A 14,824-nucleotide genomic window follows, 5' to 3' on the forward strand; every position below is an offset into this window, starting at 1 on the left:
CTCCCCATGCAGTAAGTCTCTTGTTTACAATAAAACCTTAGCTGGGTGTGATGGTGCATGCCTATAATATCAGCACTCCGGAAGCTGACAAAGGATTGGAAAAAAGCCAGGCAAGGCTACGTGTGAGACCCAATCAAAAAATAAAATAAACCAGGTGGTGGCGCACACCTTTAATCTCAGCACTCAGGAGGCAGAGCCAGGTGGATCTCTGTGAGTTTGAGGCCAGCCTGGTCTACAGAGCGAGTGCCAGGACAGGCTCTAAAGCTACAAAGAAACCTTGTCTCGAAAAACAAAAACAAAACAGACAAACAGCAGCAGCAAATAACTGGACAAAAAAATTCTAAATATTTACAACTGCATAAAAAGACTAGACATAGAAAGGAACCAGTATGTGGGAACTATATACTGTACACTGATAAAAAAATAAAAAAGGGAGACTTAAAAAAAGTCTTTTTACATTTATTTTTGGTGTGGTAGTGCACACCTTTAATCATAACACTTGAGAGACAGCCAGTACTACATAGAGACCTTGTCTTTAAAAAAATTTTTTTAAAATAAAAAAAAAAAGATTTATTTTTATTTTATGTGATGCTCAGGAGTGTTTTGCCTACGTGAATGTCAGTATACTGTGTGCATGCAGTGCCCATGAAGGCCTGAAGAGGGAGCTAGATCCTTTAAAAGGGAAGTTACAGATGGTTATTAGCCACCATATTGGAGCTGAGAAGCAAACACGGGTTCTCTGAAGAGCAACCATGCTCTTAAACCTTTGGCCATCTGTGTAGCCTCTAAGTGAGACTTATAAAGTAAAGCAATATATGATGTCAAAGTATCAGAATCTTCAGCATTGTTACAGCATCAATCATTCCAAACTGATCTACAGATTCAACATAATTCCAATTTATAACCACTGGATTTTCTATATTTGCTAACAAGCTAACTAAATCTATAAGAAACTGTAAATAACTTAATATATCCAAAATCAATCTTAGAGGGAAAATAACTGTAACCCCAAAAGGAAAAATTACCTAACGAAATGCACTCTCAGAGGACGAGCTAGCTCAAAGGGCAGAGGCGTTTGCTGTATAAGCTGTACGGCCTGAAAGGAGCCCAGAGTCAAGTGAGGATGGAAAGAAACCTGAGTCCTGAAAGCCGTCCTCTGAGCTCCACCCACGTGCCACAGCATGCACACACCCCTAGCCACACATTCACTAATTATTAGAGTCATGGAACTAAATCTGAGAGGCTAAGCCTACAAAAATTACAGAACAGAGAATGTCTCTATGACTTGAAAACAAGGTCCAGGTAGAGGTGGCACACACCTTTAATCCCAGCACTTGGGAGGCAAAGGCAGGTGGATCTCCGGGTTGGAGGCCAGCCTGGTCTACAGAGTGAGTTCTAGGACAGCCAGGGCTACTCAGAGAAATGCTGTCTCAAAAACTAAAATGAACTCCTGAAACTCAGTAATAAAAAGTCAAGAAAGTATTTTAAGTTGGGCCGGGCAGTGGTGGCGCAGGCCTTTAATCTCAGCACTTGGAAGGCAGAGACAGGTGGATTTTTGTGAGTTAAAGACCAGCCTGGTCTACAAAGCAAGTTTCAGGACAGCCAGGGCTACACAGTAAGACCTAATAGGTTTTGAGGTGTTTGCTGTCTAAAATAAAAGTTATCACCATTGCCATTAACTAAGGCAAGTGCTTCCATGTTATAGCAGTCCTTCAAGATGAGGGAGCTGACAAGCAGAAAGACCTTCAGGAACAGCTGCTCCTCAAGAGACAGGATGCAAACCCTCAAGGAGCCACCAGACTAGATCACACTGCTTTAATAATGAACATTAGTGATCTGACTCCTGAATCACTGACCAGTAGATACAGCACAACTAGAAAGGATCTGGAAATCTGTCACACTATCGCTCCACTGCAGCACGTGGGCTATAACACGGCTGCTGCTACCCTGCTCTCCTTGTGTGTAACAACACGTGCTACAACACATAACCGCAAGGTCTTGTTGTCTGTTTTGGTTTTGCCTTGTATAGGATAGGTACTCTACCACGAGCAGCATGCCCAGCTCCCAAACACAAGGCTTTCAAGCAGTATTCTTTACCTCATTTCCCGTTCCTCGTGCTGCGCGATGAGGTTGCTATAGAAGTTCTCCAGTGTCACTTTGGTCATTGTCACCCTTTCCTTTGTGTGATTACTCATGGATGAGCATGGTGTTGAACCGGTCATTGCCATGGCTGCTGGAAGAAAACAGAGATTACTATGTATCCTCCAGCTGGAATTCAACAATTAAGCACTCCCCTGTCCCCTGGTAGAATATTAGCCAGCACAATCCTTCTGGAGGACGAACATAATATGAAACGCATCAGGCAAACAAGACAGGCGTGGTTAGACAATACAGAAGCATCGGGAAAGGGACTCTCAATGAGACTGTCTAGCCTGAGACATGTCTGTGGGGAGTTTGCTGGATTGTGCTACCCACTGTGCGTGGCACCAGACAGCTGGAGCATGGCTCAGCAGTTGAGAACTGGCTCTTGCAGAGGACCAGAATTCGGTGCCCAACACTCCCATTAGACAACTCGAAACCACCACGGCTCCAGCTCTAGGGATCTAACACTCTCTTCAGCTCTATACCTGGGGTGCATATACACATATCCACTCCACATACAAACACATAATTTTTAAAGATAAAAATGGAAGCTGAATACTAGCAGACAGCTGTGGGTGTACAGGAACAGCTGCTTTAAGTTCCTGCTTGATGTCCACAGTGATGGACTGTAACCGGGACTGTGAGCCATACACACCCTTTCTCCTTCAAGTTGAAGTTTTCTCACAGCAGCAGAAGACAAAATCAAATCCCAGGTACAGTGTCACATGCCTGTAATTCCAGTGCTCAGGAGGCACTGGCACGACACCCTGTCTTGAGTTAGCTTTCTACTGCTCTGATAAAGACCATGAACAGAAGCAACTTGGAAATAAAGGACTGATTTGGCTAACACAGCCCAAGTCACCACTGAAGGAAGCCACGGCAAGACCTCACGCAGACACCATGGAGGAGTGCTGCTTCCTGGCTTGCTCTCTACGGCTTACTTAGTCTGCTTTCTCATAGACCCAGAACCACTGCCCAGGAATGGCACACTGCCTACAGTGAGCTGGGTTCTCCACCAATCATCATTCATCATTCAAGAATGTCCCACTGGTTTGCCCAAAGGCCATTCTAATAGGAGCATTTTCAACTCAAGTTCCCTCTTCTCAGATGATTCTAGCGTGTATCAAGTTGAAAATAACAAAACAACCAGCAGACACCCTATCTCAAGCAAACAAAGAGTGGAAGCACACACAATTATACACCATTCCATTCTCTGCCAACTAGGAAACTATCTTGAAAAAATCATTCATAAAGATTCAAACACTTAAAAAAAGAAAAAAAAAAAGATTCCTCTAAGCTGGTTCGATAAAAAGTTCTTTTACTTTTGCTTTTCTGAGGCAGGGTATCCGTGTGTAGCCCTGGCTGTCCTGGTACTTACTCACTCTGTAGACTAGGCAGCCCTCAACTCATAGAACAACCTACCTCTGAACCTACCTCTACCTACCAAGTTCTAGGACTAAGGCATGTACACCAACACCCAGCTTCAATGAAATTTTTTTTTTTTTTTTTTTTTTTTTTTTTGNATTCCTTCCACGTGTGCCTGCAAGCCAGAAGGGGGCGCCAGGTCTCATTATAGATGGCTGTGAGCCACCATGTGGTTGCTGGGAATTGAACTCAGGACCTCTGGAAGAGCAGTCAGTGCTCTTAACCTCTGAGCCATCTCCCCAGTTCCCTTTTTTTGGTTTTTGAAACAAGGTTTCTCTGTGTACCTCTGGCTGTCCTGGAACAGGCTGGCCTCGAACTCACGGAGATCTGCCTGCCTCCGCCTCCCAAGTGCTGGGATTAAAGATGTGTGCCACCACCGTCACCCGGCCACAGAAACATTCTAATGACAAAAGAAAATTAGAAACACCATGAATAAATATGTGACTGAGAGTATGAACAACCCTGCCAGATGATGGCGGCGCACACACCTTTAATCCCAGCACTCGGGAGGCAGAAGCAGCAGGATCTCTGAGTTGAAGGCCAGCTACGTGGTCTACAGAGTGAGTTCCTGGACAGCCAGGTCTACAAAGAAAAATTCTGTCTCAAAAAAAACAAGGGGACTGGCGAGATGGCTCTGTGGTTAAGAGCACTGACTGCCTTTCCAGACGACCCATGTTCAAACATTCCCAGCACCCACCGGTTAGTGTCAGTGTTATTAGTATTCTAACTATGGGAAATGAGAATATAAATTTTTTTTGGTTTTTGAGCCAGGGTTTCTCTGTGATGCTTTGGCTGTCCTGGAACACACTCTGTAGACCAGGCTGGCCTCAAACTCACGGAGATTCGCCTGCCTCTGCCTCCCAAGTGCTGGGATTAAAAATGTGCACCACCACCGCCCAGTGAGAATATAATTTTAATCTAGAATGTATTTAGATTTTCAATTTCTACAATGAGAAGAATCTCTATGGCTGAAACGCTCATCTATAGGTACTTATGTGTCTGACTTACCTTAAGGTATTTGATAAATGTTTACTGCTTCATTTTATAAGCTTAAACAACTTTAAAAAAACACTATTACAAAGAAGAAAACTTTAGGAAAAGGATGTGCCATGGTGGCACACATCTTTAATCCCAGCACTGAGGAGGCAGGGGCAGATGGAACTCCGAGTTCGAGACCAGCCTGCTCTACAGAGTGAGTTCCAGGACAGCCAGGCCTATACAGGGGAAATCCTGTCTTAGAGTGAGAAGGATGACAAAGAAAACTGAAAAACAATTCTAGTGCTCAAAGATACCTTAAAAATCAGGGACCCCCAACTTCCTCATTTTACAGTTAAAAACAAAACGAAACCCTTCAGGTCTAAATGCTTTTCCCTTGAAATTTAAAAACACCCTCTATTACCACACCTGACCAGATGTCAGACAAACTGAAAGGCTCCAGCATGGGTGGCAGCACTCCACCATTTACCCTGAGCCCGCATTCGAGTTTGTACAGCTAAGTTACTTCCTTCTTCCACCTTCCTCTGTCATCTGGGTTTCTCTGATAGGGTATGACTGTATCACCAAGCTAACCTGGAACTCACAGAGATCCGCCTGCCTCTGCCTCTCAAGGCCTGTGCCACCTCCGTCCAGCTCTCATCTGGATTTCTCTGATAGGGTATGACTGTGTGAGGGTAAGGCTGGCCGGGAACTCACTCTCCTTCACCCAAAAGCTGGATTACAGGTGTACACCACCACCATGCCTGGTGATCTGACTCTGTCCTTTACCCCCAACAGAAAGCTGAGCAAAATTCAGGAGTAGTAGTAAGGCACTTTCAAAGACAGCATCTTTAATGAAAACAACATTTAGAGGTTCTACACTGATCCTTCCCAGCTCTCTAGATTGTTCATTTTGCGTATTAAATTAAGGTTTGCAAAGAATGTAAAGACACTTGTTATTACTAAGAGGGGAAAAAAGGCTTAATTTAACATTAGTAGCTGGTTGTGTTTTGTTTTTGTTTTTTTGAGCCAGAGTCTCACTGTGCAGCCCTGGCTGGCCTGGAACTCACTAAGTATACATATCTGGTTGGCCTCATAGTGATCCACCTACCTGCCTCGGTCTTCTGAGTGCTGGGTTAACGGCAGCAGATTTTTGTTTTTGTTTCTTTTAAAGATATTCAGGCAAAAACTGTATAAACAACTATGCATTCAGAGCAGAGATTCAAAATCAAGGTACCATTTTAGTGTCAAACATTTTGATCCATGACAGCAAATATATTCACAAATCCAAAACAGTGAAGTACTGAAAACTACTTCCAGAATATCATTTTTTTTAAAAAAAAAAAAAAAAGGGAAGTTCCTACCAATACCTAAACATTCTGCTTTTAAAACAGCGATAGAGGATTAAAAAGAACTCTGAGCCAGGTGGTGGGGGTGCAGGCCTCTGATCCCAGCACTTGGGAGGCAGAGGCTGTAGATCTCTGTAAGTTCGAGGCCAGCCTGGTCTACAAAGTGAGTTCCAGGACAGCCAATGCAGCACAGAGAAACCCTGTCTCAAAGGGAGAAAAAAACTGGTTTATGAAGCTTGGGTGTGGTTTCTTATTTGTCAGCCTGTACACCCTCCACCCACAATCAAAACCACATGCACTCAGAGTGTAGTTGGATAGAACAGTTAAAACCAGACATTAAAAAAGGCAAAACAAAACAGGGCAGCAAAATGGCATCAGGTAGAAGTGCTTGCCACCAACTATGAAGATATGAGTTCAGTGCCTGGGACCCACATGGTCACCGGAGAGAGTCCACTCCCACAAGTTGTCCTCTGACCTCCACACACTCACCACAGGAAGCCACCCCAAGCCTCTATCCACTCCACCCCGTGCACACATAAAATAGTTAAAAATGAGGTAAGTGAGAGTTGTCTAAAATTTTCTGGAGAGTCTACAGTTTGTGTGCGCGCATGTGTGTGTGCGCAAGTCTACACAAACTGTGTGTGTGTGTGTGTGTGTGTGTGTGTGTGAAGTAGGAGACAAGTTTCACTTGGTAAACCAGGCTGGCCTTGAACTCGTGGCAATTCTCCTACTTAAGCTTCTCAAGTGCTAGGATTCTAAGCATGAGCTACACACCCAGCCATAAAGGCAGTTACATTTTCCTATTCTAGTTTTGGTTTTTCCAGACAGCGTTTCTCTGTGATAGTTTTGGCTGTAGACCAGAACTCAGAGATCCACCTGCCTCTGCCTCCTAAATTCTGGGATTAAAGCCACGGGCCACCACTTCTGGGCCCTCAGGTGTTACATTTTAACAACTAAAATATACAGCTCAGTGTTAGAAAAGCAGATACACCTGCAGGCAGAGGCAGACAATGCCTTTCACACAATGAATAATTAGTAGGTGAGTAAGCTAATCGTTTTTTAGTTGTCAACACAAATGCAGGAAGGGAGAGAACATTAACAGATTGGTGTATAAAGAACTGGGCAAGGTCAACGGTGACAGTAGTGGCCAGGCCTTTATTTTATTTATTTGTTTGTTTGTTTTGGATTTTAGAGACAGGGTTTCTCTGTAGTTTTTGGTGCCTGTCCTGGAACTAGCTCATGTAGACCAGGCTGGCCTCGAACTCACAGATCCGCCTGCCTCTGCCTCCCGAGTGCTGGGATTAAAGGCATGCGCCACCACCGCCTGGCTTGTGGCCAGGCCTTTAATCTAAGCACTTGGGGAGGAGGCAGAGGCAGGCAGATCTCGGAGTTCAATGGCAGCTGGTCTACAGAGTGAGTTCGAGGACAGTCATTGCTAAACAGAAACCATGTTTCAAAAAAACAAACAAAACAACTAACAAATAAATAATGACTAAAATGTTCCACAGGAAGCTGAGTGTAATGGCGCACGCCTTTAGTCCCTGCACTTGGGAAGCAGAAGCAGGCAGATCTTTGAGTTTGATGCCAGCCTACAGAGTGAGTTCCACAACAGCAAAGGTACATAGTGAGACTCTATCTCAAAAAAATAAAAAATAAATGGAACAGGCCAATAGGATATCACGTACACTCGAAGATGACAAATACATTAGGCCAACAAAAATATTTTCCACTCAGGATCTAATGCAATGGTAAGGACTACGCTAACCTTCTTCCCCCTTTGAGCTCACTATGTAGACCAAGGGGGCCGTGAGCTCAGCCTGCCTCTACCTCCCCAGTGATTGTGGACACCACCACACCCTGTCCCTTTAACCTTTGTTCGAACAAACCCTTCTCTCTTCCTTCACTCATAAAAGGTGTAGCCTAATTCTAATAACCTTTAATCAAAAGATACGATTAATATTGCCCAATGGCACTTCATGGATTTACTGGGTCAACCAAGAGCTTCTTAAGAGGCAGGGTTTCCTTCCCCTCCTGCTTTCCATAGTTCTAGCTCCTGCCCTGACCCACAAGCTACAGCAGCACCTGTCCTATTTGTTTCATTCTCCTTCAGCTCAGCAAAGAAGGGAACAGTAGACAAGAAAGTCTGAGGTTATTGTTTTTCAATTAACAAAGCATACACTCCTCTCATAAAATGCAGTATTAAGGACTGTGAACTCATGAGGTCAAATGAGAACCACTGTTTTATGAACTATAGAGTTATGCCTAGCTGGCTGACTACAATGGTCTGTCATCTCTACAAACACCATTTCACCAATAATTTATTTCTTTGTGACCAAATGAACTCACTCTGTAGACCAGGCCTGCCCCTGCCTCCCGAGTGCTGGGATTAAAGGCGTGCACCACCACCGCCGGGTCAAAAGATCTTTCATTTAACAATTCAAGCAGGGGCCAAGACTATTCCCTAGAGTCACGAGTGGAACCTCTCCTGCTGTGGATAAGCAAACACAGGTGTATGTGTTTAATATCTCCATCAAACTGTGCTGGGCACCTAGAACCTTCTAACGTTTGCCTGGGGAGCAGGGTGTGGGGGCGCACGTCTTTAATCTCAGCACTAGGGAAGCAGAGGCAGGTGGATCTCTGAATTCGAGGCCACCTTGGTTTACACCAGCAAATCCCAGGCCAGCCAGAGCTACACATTGAGACCCTGTCTCAAAACATAAGCCGCTCCGTTTGTGGCGGCCACTCGTGGGAGTGGGGAACGTGTGATGGAGAGCTGGCTATGGCAGGACGATGTGGTGATCAGCAGGGTGGAGGACAGAGCTCTCCTGTAATGTTATGAGGAAGCTGGTATCTGATGTTTGGGGTGGGGCGGGGAGCTGTTCCTGCAGGCTGGTGGTTTTCTGTTTAGGGAAACCGCACGTCCTGGCTAATTCACGGCCAAGGTGAGCTGAAGGAGGAAGCAGAGGGTCTACCTCACCCTGACCTTCCTATTCACGCCAAGAAACAAGACTGCCCCGTGTCTGTAGGTCCCCTGTCTGTGGGTCCCCTGCAGGGCGCCGCTGGCAGCCGTTACGCGCTTTCTGACACACTTATCCTCTGACTCCTTAGCCACTTTTTCCTGTCCTCCAGCTCGGGTTCCTGTCCACAGTTCTTCAGGCCAATGCGGTGATCTTCAGGGGACGGGTACCCCAAAACTAACCGCAAACTAGAGGACCGCCTCCGAGGTCCCACATCTACCAAGGGGGACTCTCGAACTTCGGACACCTTCGGGTCCTTGCACCCCAGGAGGAGGCCAAGGTGAAGAGTGGTGCTGACCGAGGTCCCAGAGGGGACGGGCTGGGGGTAGTCGGCACACAAAGCTGACGACCAGGGAAGAAAGAGGGAGCGGCTGCCCGTCCCGGCTGCACGCCGAGTGGGGACCGGGAGTGGAAGGGAAGAGGACGGACCAGGGGGCTCGGGGAACCGCAGAGAGGACGCTGACAAGAGGCTGAGGAGGCCGGGAGGACGCGGGGAACCCGGCCCGCGGCGGGAGAGGGGAGCCCCTGAGTGCCTAGAAGCTGACGGACGGACGAGGCGGCGAGCCTGAGGCGACCGCCGCTAGACACTCACCAGACCCGGGGGGAGGGGGGCGCGGGGCCGGCAGCCACGGCGCAGACGCGACGTGCGGGCGGCCCGAGAGCGACGGCGACGCGCCGGGGACTCCGAGGGAGCGCGGCCACCGAGCCGCAACGGTAGAGGACCACGGGAAGAACCCCAACTGCCCGAACAAACGGCAGCGCGAAGGGGCCGAGGCTCCCCGGTACCCCTCGGTCTGTGGCGAGGGGCCGCCGCGGCAGAGACTGCGCATGCGCCATCCGCCGGCGGCGTTCCCCGTGCAGCGTGACTGCGCGTGCGTACCGGCGCCCCGCCCACCTCTTCACCCCTCACCCGGCTGCGCCCAGCCCAGGAGGTTCAGGGAGGATGGAGGAGTGCTGTGTGGGGCGTGCTCCGAGGTGGCTTGGGCTGGGCTAGTTCGCCTTTGTTTTGTTTTTTGCTTTTTTTTTCCTTTTGAAATAATTATAGACTCACCAGAAGTTACAAAATGAAAATGCTGAAGTTCCGTAAAGGCCAGCATTCACCCAGCTTCCCTCAAATGTCTTACATAAGACAACGTCTCAACACCCGGAAATTGACTTTGGCTCTTTATCAACCAAGCCAATGCAATCAACTAGCTTGCCTGGGATTTTAACAGTTGGCGTGAACTCGTGTGAGGGTGTCCGTAGTTCTCTGAAATTTAATCAGAGTTTTCTCCACCCTCCCTGACTTCCGATCATTGTAGCCATAGTCTATTGGCGCCCTTGGCCCTACCTAATTTTCATGATTGCAAAGAATTAATGTGCTTGGCCTGGGATCAGGTGAGCTCTCACACGTTAGACCTCTCCGTTGTGCACGGATCTTACCTTACAGGTGCTGCTAGTTCATGCCCTGAGAAATGAGCACACTGATCTTGATTGGAAAGTTCTAAACTCCTGGAAACAATTGTGAGTGACCCAAGGTCCCAGCCTCCCTGACAAGGGGTCCTCTGGGAGCAAGAGAAGAATGTTCCTCCTGTTAGTCATTCCCTGAGCATTTGGTGGTAAGTGTTGCCATTCACCCTTTCCTAACTGGTGAGACCATAGGATTTGGTTTTCTTCAAGCATGAAGTCCCAGACGTTTCCTTCATAGTATGAAAAAGGCTTGACTATGTCATCTTCAAAGCCAAGTTTCCTTAGTCTAAAAACAAAAGCAGGGCTGAAGAGAAGAGATGGATGGCTCAGGTTGCTCTTCCCAGAAAACCCAAGTTCGAGTCCTAGAACCCACATAGCAACTCACAATGGTCTGTGACTTCTGTACCTTCAGCCCTGGGAGATCCATGACCTTTCTGACATCTAAGGGCACCAGGCACACACATGATACATAGACATACATGCAGGCAAGACATCACACATAAAATCTCTAAGCCGGACGGTGGTGGCACTCACCTTTAATCCCAGCACTCGGGAGGCAGAAGCAGGCAGATCTCTGTGAGTTCGAGGCCAGCCTGGGCTACAACAGCTAGTTCCAGGACAGGCTCCAAAGCTAGAGAGAAACCCTGTCTTGAAAAAAATGAGATAAATAAATAATAAATAAAACTGCTGGCATGGCAGCTCACCCCTTCAATAATGGCATTTGGGAGGCGGAGGTTGGTGGATCTCTGATGTGGGATTTCTCTTTGTACCGTTGATTAACAAAAGGAACTGCTTTGGACCTATAGCAAGGTAGAACTTAGGTAGGCAGGGAAAGCTATGCTGAATGCTGGGAGAAAGTAGAGCAGGGTCGAGGAGAAGCCATGGCGCCGTCGCCAGAGTCAGACATGCTGAAACTTTGCCAGTAAGCCACTGCCACGTGGCAGTGCACAGATCACTGGAGATGGTTAAATTAAGAGTTAGCCAATAATAAGCTAGAGCCAATGGGCCAAGCAGTGGTTTAATTAATACAGTTTCTGTGTGATTATTTCAGGGCTGAGCAGCAGGGAACCAACAAACGGCCTCCTCCAACAGATCTTTATAAATTTGAGGCAAGCCTAGGATACATAGTAAGACCTTGTCTCAAAATAATACTAGGGGGGCTGGAGAGATGGCTCAGAGGTTGGGAGCACTGCCTGCTCCTCCAAAGGTCCTGAGTTCAATTCCCAGCAACCACATGGTGGCTCACAACCATCTGTAATGGGGTCTGGTGCCCTCTTCTGGCCTGCAGGCATACACACAGACAAAATATTGTATACATAATAAATAAATATTTAAAAAAAAATAGGCCAGCCTGATCTACAGAGCAAGTTAGGAGTAGCCAAGACCACACATAGAAGCCCTATTTGGTTTTTTTTTTCCGGTTTGGTTTTTGTTTGGTTTGGTATGGGTTTTGGTTTGTTTTGTTTGTTTGTTTGTTTGTTTGAGACAAGGTTTCTCTGTATCTTTGGTGCCTATCCTGGAACTAGCTCTTGTAGATCAGGCTGGTCTCGAACTCACAGACATCCGCCTGCCTCTGCCTCCCAAGTGTTGGGATTAAAGGCATGTGCCAACACTGCCTGGCGAAACCCTGTTTTGAAAAACCAAAATAATAATTGTTGTAATCTCCTGGCCTGGTCTGTTACCTGGGTACCCTGTCCCTTCAAGAGACAAGCCCTGCCCACTCCCAACCTCGCCCCACCTTCTGGCAAGATATCCTGCCTCCTCTCCAGATCTCTCTCTCTGCCCTTCTTTTAGAGAGGCAGCCTCTGCCTCTCTCTCTCTTCTCCCCACTTTCTCCCCTTCTCTTCCCTCTTCCCATACCCCTCCATAACCCACTAAATAAACTCTATACCCAAGCTCTCTCTGCATGGGGTATCTGTTGTGTGTCTCCTGCCGAGGCCTCGGGTGACCAGCTGCTGCCCATCGTGGGACCAGCCTTAGGTCGTCAGTGTTATGAATGATAACATTGATGCCATGACTTGGATATCTATCCCTTACAGCAGAGGACTACTCAGGATCCTCTAAACTTCTAACTCTTCTTCTATACGGTTGCTTTCACAACTTAAAATCACTGGAATTCTACACCCGACATCAAAAGGTAGGTTCCTTCCACACATTCTGGCCATGCCTCCCTGTGTGTGCTTGGCCGTGGTTCCTGGTGTAAAAAAGGCCCCGTAATGGTCGACCACTTGCCCATCAGGCTTAAAGTCCCTCACTTGGGCCCCCAACTTCACGTCACGACATAGGGGGTTCAGTTTGCGCCCACCCGTTCTCATGGCTCCTGGACTTTGTGAGTGAAGACCCAAAGCCAGATTGTGCCATGGTCTATGCTGAACTTCAGGGACGCTGAAGTTCGGTCTCCCCTGGATCTTCTTGCCTTATTCATGGAGACTGTGCCAACCCCCTCCTCGGATATCAAGCTGCATAGCTGTCTATCATCAACTTACATTCTTCCAGTGATACTTGGAAATGCAAACTACTTTTTCTGTGTTTTTCTATTTGCTTTTCATTCCAGGTATATAATCACATACATGCTGAACTATATTGCCGCTGCAGGCCCCACTCCGTCTCATGGGTTCGGCTCTGGCTCCAGGCTTGGCAGCGTAAAGGTCACCCACCACAGCGGCAGAATCTGTCTTTCTTCCAGTCACGGAACCCTGTTTCTGCCACTGCTTTATGTGGGGGGAAACCCTGAACCTGGACCTTCTACCAGCCTACTTCCCAACTTTTCCATCAGTCCGCTGGGACCGTTGTTAAGATCACCTCTGACACTTCCCACAAGCAAGGTTTGGGGCTCTGCCTCTGCACTGCACTCGCTGAGCAGTGCATTCGTCTTTTGGGCTCAGGGCCCCTAGGATCTGTGAATCCTTTTTGGGGTACTGTTCCCTTTCCGCTTAGTGCTTCTCAGGCGACTGCCCCCTTGAGTCATTTATTTTTCTGCCTTGCCTGTGGGAAACAGGCCGACATTTCTAACTTCTACGGTAAAATGTAAAGAGTTACCCCACATGGACAACCATGGCTGCTGCCATTTTCTTTGAGATTAACAAAGAGTGCAGGCAGCAGGTTCTCCACATGAGGTCCCGCCCCTAGCCGGACAGTACAGGCAGCCTGCTAAGGGCAGTGGCTCGGCTGCCCCCAGCGACCTGACCTGTCACCAGCTGCCTTTAATCCATCCCTGAGGCGCTCATTACACGCAGAGCCCACCTGCAGTGCCTCTCCTCCCCCACAACCACTCTACCTTCCTGAGTAAAAAAACAGCCGGCTTTCTCTTACTCATTTTCCATTTAACTTCATGCAGAACTTAAATTCGGCTGTGTGCAAATGTACATGTTCTTACTGTTAAATGTTTTAGATAGTCTGTTCTTTGTGTCTCATTCCAGACTAAGAAAGAAAGGAGTCTCATATTTTAAATTGGTATGTATTTTTAACTCTCTTATGAAAATACTGCATATGCAATCCAACCCTGCTTTAAATATATTAAGCTGGCCGGGCTGTGGTGGCGCACGCCTTTAATCCCAGCACTCGGGAGGCAGAGGCAGGCGGATCTCTGTGAGTTCGAGACCAGCCTGGTCTACAAGAGCTAGTTCCAGGATAGGCTCCAAAGCTACAGAGAAACCCTGTCTCGAAAAAAATTAAATAAATAAATAAATATATTAAGCTGTTCTCCGCTATTGTCAGTTCTACCGTTAAGCTTCTATTGCAAACAGCTTTTCCTTCTTTGTCTTTCACAAGTAGAAATCTCACCTCTTACGTTAAAAACCAGTACAGTCAAGCTTGGACCCAGTTCTCCAGGCAGATTCTGTGCTGTAGTTATAACTCATCTGTGCCTGATAGCCAGCCCTCAACTGCTCAGAGATCTGGGGAATATGGCATTTAAATGTTTAACTATTAAAAGCCTTTTCATAACAGAGAAACAGGGTAGCTCCCAGCAGCAGCACTCTATTTCTTCCAAAGAAGACAGAAGACAGATGGGCACAGAACAATATCAATTCGCGATTCGCTTCAGCAAATGAAAGCGCTAACCACTGGCCAGAACTGCCAAGTGCTAACCACTGGCCAGAACTACCTTTCATCTAAACTGAAGATCTCCAGAAGTGGACAGAATCGCTGGAATCGACAGCCTAGCTGCTTAGGTCAAGGCAGGCTTGTCTTCCTACAGATTTCCTAACCCACAGGATCTTCTAAAACCTGGCAGGCTCTGCACTAAACAGCAGGAGGCACATACGTCCTGATGCCCTTGCCATCGACAACCACAGAGGACCCTGAGGAGTGGCTCTAGGTAGCCAGTGGACTAAGTCCTCTGTCGTTTTTAAATCAATAACTCAAGCAAAATTTTATCCTTGTCAAAGATGAAGTTTGACAGCTGAGAGGTTTTGTCAGTTTAAAAGGCAGCCTCACCAAACAAATTTCAGTATAACTTCTTAACAT

General features: G+C 47.1%; 1 protein-coding gene across 4 annotated transcripts in view; it reads right to left on the bottom strand.

Moving 5' to 3' along the window:
* The window catches only part of Stk38 (serine/threonine kinase 38), a 35,002-nt gene extending 25,242 nt beyond the window's left edge, over window positions 1–9,760 (bottom strand). Inside the window, exons 1-3 of one of the 4 annotated variants that reach the window (XM_050137849.1) lie at window positions 9,501–9,649; window positions 3,852–3,967; window positions 2,098–2,230 (exon numbers count right to left, since the gene is read on the bottom strand). In XM_050137849.1, coding sequence (XP_049993806.1) covers window positions 2,098–2,228 — 131 coding nt within the window. In that variant the 5' untranslated portion in view covers window positions 2,229–2,230; window positions 3,852–3,967; window positions 9,501–9,649. Of the gene's footprint in view, window positions 1–2,097; window positions 2,234–3,851; window positions 3,968–9,500 lie in introns of all 4 variants that reach the window. The other 3 variants (XM_050137858.1, XM_050137833.1, XM_050137842.1) reach the window with 3 other exon arrangements.
* Window positions 9,761–14,824: the final 5,064 nt, after the last annotated feature.

The sequence above is a fragment of the Alexandromys fortis genome, unplaced genomic scaffold, assembly GCF_014885135.2.
Source record: "Alexandromys fortis isolate MF-2015 unplaced genomic scaffold, M_Fortis_MF-2015_v1.1 scaffold_9, whole genome shotgun sequence".
Taxonomy (NCBI): Eukaryota; Metazoa; Chordata; class Mammalia; order Rodentia; family Cricetidae; genus Alexandromys; species Alexandromys fortis.